This window comes from Geotrypetes seraphini, chromosome 6 (assembly GCF_902459505.1).
Source record: "Geotrypetes seraphini chromosome 6, aGeoSer1.1, whole genome shotgun sequence".
In the NCBI taxonomy this organism is placed as follows: Eukaryota; Metazoa; Chordata; class Amphibia; order Gymnophiona; family Dermophiidae; genus Geotrypetes; species Geotrypetes seraphini.
Genome location: NC_047089.1, coordinates 19,732,097 through 19,737,433, shown reverse-complemented (window position 1 = coordinate 19,737,433; position 5,337 = coordinate 19,732,097). Strand labels below are relative to the sequence as shown.

The following is a 5,337-nucleotide window of genomic DNA, read 5'->3' as shown; positions in this document are numbered from 1 at the left end:
AATTCAAAAACGGCTTGACCGATTTGAACGAAACTTGGTATGCAGATCCCTCATTACCTGGGGTGATATGTTCTGGGGGTCTCGCGGCCCACCTGCACATGTGGGCGGAGCTACAAACAGAAAATCAGATTTCACCTATTCATGTCAATGGAAAAAATGTAAAAAGCTGCCATTCTCACAGTAATTCCAACTACCTGGGGTGATATGTCCTGGGGGTCTCGCGGCCCACCTGCACACGTGGGCGGAGCTACAAACAGAACATCAGATTTCACCCATTCATGTCAATGGAAAAAATGTAAACAGCTGCCATTCTCACAGTAAATCTAAAACGGCTTGACCGATTTGAACGAAACTTGGTATGCAGATCCCTCACTAACTGGGGTGATATGTTCTTGGGGTCTCTTCACCCAAGAATTTATATGTTCTTGCCCCTGAGGTGAAACTAAAAATGTTGTTTATAATCAAGTTTTGTGTTAGTTGTATTGTATTCATTTTGTCAAATATTTCACATTATAATTTGAATATTGTACTTTTTATAAAGCTGTAAAAAAATAATTTCATTCACCACTATAAAGTATCTTTATTTGAATTCATTTACAGTGTTATTGCTATAATTAAATACCCGTGCAACGCCGGGGCATCAGCTAGTATATATATAAATTTAAATAAAAGTAAAGGGTATAATAGAGCAGATAATGACTAGTACAATTCTCAGGTTCTGGTTGGAGTTATACAGAGCTTGAATGCTCTTTTTTGAAGGGTGGGATATAAGAACATAAGCAATGCCTCTGCTGGGTCAGACCTGAGGTCCATCGTGCCCAGCAGTCCGCTCATGCGGAGGCCCAACAGGTCCAGGACCTGTGCAGTAATCCTCTATCTGTACCCCTCTATCCCCTTTCCAGCAGGAAATTGTCCAATCCTTTCTTGAACCCCAGTACCGTGCTTTGCCCTATTACGCCCTCTGGAAGCGCATTCCAGGTGTCCACCACTCGTTGGGTAAAGAAGAACTTCCTGGCATTTGTTTTGAATCGGTCCCCTTTCAACTTTTCTGAAGTCACAGTGCGGGAAGAAATGCGTTTCTCCGGAGCTGCACCGCAGGCAGAGCCCGGCTTCTGAGGATGACTCCTTCTAGTCTGCATTGTGGCCGGAAAGGGTTAACGGGCGAGCCTGTTCCCGAGCTGGGCTCCTCCTCCCTCCCCCCGGGAGCTGCACACACTGCACAGTCGCTGCCGTCCGGACAGTGGAACATGCCATCGGAACGCTCCAAGCCCCGGCCCGAATAGCAGTCGCCCCGGTGGCTAGCCCAGCCCGCGCGATCATGAGCCCCCACTTCGCCCCCTTCTGCTTCCCCGGCTCGCCCGCGGGGGACTCCAAGATGCAGAAGAGCTACGACGGGGCTCCGGCGGCCGAGGGAGGCGACTTCAAGGAAGCCACCCGGGACCTCCTGAGCTTCATCGACCTGGCCTCCAGCAACATCAAGCTGGCTCTGGACAAGCCGGTGAAGTCGAAGAGGAAAGTGAACCACCGCAAGTACCTGCAGAAGCAGATCAAGCGGTGCACGGGCCTGATCGGCCCCGGGGAGGCCCACCCGGAGGCCCCCAAGCGGCCGGTCCCCTTGCCCACCCTCCACTGCAGGCCCCCTCCGAGAAGGGAAGGCGCCCACGCCAGCCTCCAGAGCAAGAGCCTGGCCGCCCTCTTCGACCACGCCGGGGAGGAGAAGGGCAGGAAGGTGCCGCTCCGGGACCGCAACCTGCCCCCGTCTTTCTTCACCGAGCCCGCCCTGCCCGCCTGCCGCCTAGGCGACGCCTCGGGCGCCCCCCTGAAGGCGCTGGACAAGGGGGAGCGGGAGGCGGCGGAGTTCTTCGAGCTGCTGGGGCCGGACTACGGCGGCCTGATCTCGGAGCAGGAGGTCTTCGCCGGCGCCTCGGGCAGGATCCATCCGGACCTGGGGGGCTCCGAGCACGCCCTCGGCGAGCCTCAGCACCTCCTGGGGGGGCTGCTCTTTCCGGATCCCTGGAGCCCCTGCGGCGGAGGCAAAAAGCCGGCCTGCAACAGCGAGCACCCCCGGGGAGTCCTGCTCCAGGGCGCCCCCTACAGTGCCGGTTCGGACTCTGCAGTCAGCTCCCCGTCCTCGCCTTTGGCCTCCTTTGCCCCCTTTTTCCCGGACTGCTCCGTCCCTCAGATTGCCAACGATTTCAATCCGGGATATAGCTGGGCGGCTTATTCTGCTCTTTAGGGCTGGTTTTAACTTTTCATCGCTCATGTGTTACATTAATTATTATATATATATATATTTTATTGCAAGAATCTTACTTTTTTGAGGGGGTGGGTCATGCTCGTGTCTTATGCCACCAGAAATTCATTTAGCTTTGGTTTACATGCCATTCCTGTAGGGGGCATCATCTCATCTGGCTTAACTCCAGGCAGCTTGGAGTGAAATTGGAATCGAGTTTTGAAGTAGATGAGAGATTGTAAAAAAATGAAACCCAACAAAGCTCCTGCCTAAAGGGGAAGGGGTAAAACGCGGACCTGACGGACCTTGCAGATCTAAACCCGCACGTCCTTAAAAATCTGAGGTTAGTTTCTGGCTCTGACAGACCTCGGTGACAATTTAGCGCTGACGGATCCGTCTCAGCATAGGGAGGGGAAAGTATTAGGATCCGTCAGCGCTACAATGTCATCGAGGTCTGTCAGAGCTGATTTACTGGGGCTGCAGGAAACCGGTTTAAAGGATTCGTTTTAGAGCCGCTCCAGCACTAGTCTCTGGCTCCGACAGACCTCGGTGACATTGTAGTGCTAACGGATCCTAATACTTTTCCCTCCCTATGCTGAGACGGATCCGTCAGCGCTAAATTGTCACCGAGGTCTGTCAGAACAGGAAACTAACGACAAGTGGCACGGACCTCAGATTTTTAAGGACGTGCGGGTTTAGATCTGCGAGGTCCGTCAGGTCCGCGTTTTACCCCTTCCCTGCCTAAAGTCAGATTTATATGTGTTAGGCAGAAGCAAACATATTTAATCGTCTGTATCAAATCTGGTGTCTGGAAATGTAAATTGTTTTAAAGTGAAATATCGCATCATGTGAAGTAAGGGTGATGGACTGTGCAGAGGCCGTCAAGGTCCGAAGAAAAGTTTGGTAAACCCCCCCCCCCAAAAAAAAAAACGCAAGTAAAACAACATAGGGGTCCTTTTACTAAGGCACACTAAAATGCTAAGGCGCCCATAGAATATAATGGGCGTCTTAACATTTTGCACGCGCTAAATCGGTTAGCGGACCGTACCCCCTGTTTTACTAAGGTGCGCTAACCGATTAGCGCGCGCTAAATGCGTCCATGGACTAACATGCATGCGTTAGCGTTTAGCGCGCGCTAATCGGTTAGCGCACCTTAGTGTAAGGACCCCATAGTGTCCATCGAGGGCTACGCGCTTAGGGCCAGATTCTATAAACAGCGCCTAAATCGGCAGCCACCTCCAAAAACGGCTGTCGATCACGCTCAGGCACTATTTAAAGAGTTGCGGCTAACGGCGTCTGTCCTAAAAACGTAGGTGTCTGCAACGCAGGCCAGGGTTTTAGTGGCCTACATTGCAGACGCTTAAGGTCTTGAGTAAATTGCGCCTAACGGCGCCTAAGTCCCACTCTGCCGCTAGCCACACCCACTTAAGGCATAAAGCGCCATTAGGCGCCTTGCCCTAGATGCGATTTCAGCTCCTACCCTGTAGATGCTTCTTGGAGTCTACTTTCTTAAACGAGTTTTTAATCTGTTTTAAACGATGCGGTCAATTACCGTGCCAATTAAAGTCAATTAAAACAAATACGTTAGAATACGGCCCTTAGTCCAGCGAGTTTCGGGTTTTTTTGTAAGTTGTTTTTTTTTTTTTTTCTATAATACGAAAAAACTGAAAACTCGCTGGACTAAGCGTAAAGCGCTCTTGTTTAACTTGTTTTTTTTTGTTTTTAACCAAACTTTTCAAACCACCCTCGTACTTGTGATTTTAAGGAGCCTGCGGAGTTCAGGTGAATTGCTGTTTTGATCTTAATGCCGGGGAGTTGGCTGAGAGACCTTAGCTTCCATTGGACCGTGGGTTGGCTCCTTATTGCCATCTAAGCCAGTCTTCCTTTGCTCCTCACTCCTCACACCAGAATTTAAGCACTTTTGGGGGGGATTAAGGATAAAGATTAATGGGTTTCCTCATCACCCTCTTGCAACGCATCCCTCCCTCCTTCCCGTGGGGGGCAAAAGGATCTGTTTCTTTGTTTTCGAAGCCTGCTATCAGACGTGCAGGCAAAGGGTCAAACAAGCTGGTGCAGTTTGGAAACAAAGCAGAGTCGGCACCCTTGAAAAACCCTTTCTTGTCTTTTCGCTTGGATGTTGACCTGGAGCTGATACCTGGACCCGGGACGAAGGGGTTTTTCTGGGTGATCCCGAGCACATTTTGAGGCAGGGAGTTCAAGCCTGGGTAAAATTTGTGCTTTAAAATGGAGAGCAGATGTGAACAAAGAAACCTTAAGCGTTTTTCACTGTTTTGATATCGATCAGATTGTGTCCCTCCCTCCCCCCCCCAAGAATCTATTCAAGGCTTCTTGCTGGTCCCGGTAACACAAATTAGTGTGTTCAGAGGTTTTCAGCCCAAGCAGACTCTTCAAACACCAGTGACTTGAACATTTTGAAGCTGAAATCTTGTCCGTTAGCTTAATTGTGACAATATGACTTGATTTTGCTTAAAAACATAGGTGTCGGACAGATGCACTTTTTTGCTTTAGGTCATTAAAGTAAGTTAAACGCTGTAAATGGTGAACAATGGACCGTTAGTCCAGCCTGAGTACATACATGAGACAAATCAAAATTATTTTGTAATATAATGATTGTCAATGATTTTTATATACTGTGCATTGTATATATTTGCGATATGTGTAGTTGATGAATGGGAAATGGGGGAAGGGAGTCTAAATTTTGCAAATAACTTTTTGTTTACAAGGAGATAATTTACTTCCAACCTTTTAAAAAAATTTTTTTTTTAAGATTACAAATTGTTTTGCGTGAATTTGAAACGCCTTCAAAGCTGCAGTGCTTTGTTGCTTAAGTCCAGTACGCATTTAATTACAGAGGCTCATGGCTGCAATTGCTTTAATTTATCCTCTCTTATGAGCGTGTATGCCCAGTTAATACAGTAAGAGCCTCTTGTACAAAGCCGCGTTAGCGAGTCCCAGCGCAGCCCACAGGAATTGAATGGACTGTGCGCTTGCCGGGAGGGAATCGCTAACGCAGCTTTGCGAAAGGGACCCTAAATGGAAAGCCGAGCTGTAACAGGGTTCATAGACAACAACGCGGAGGACAG

General features: G+C 49.1%; 1 protein-coding gene across 1 annotated transcript; it reads left to right on the top strand.

Moving 5' to 3' along the window:
* Positions 1-1,228: 1,228 nt before the first annotated feature.
* FAM181B (family with sequence similarity 181 member B) lies at positions 1,229-2,583 on the top strand. The gene has a single exon (XM_033949849.1). The coding sequence runs from the start codon at positions 1,319-1,321 to the stop codon at positions 2,234-2,236; it is 918 nt and encodes a 305-aa protein (XP_033805740.1). The 5' UTR covers positions 1,229-1,318; the 3' UTR covers positions 2,237-2,583.
* Positions 2,584-5,337: the final 2,754 nt, after the last annotated feature.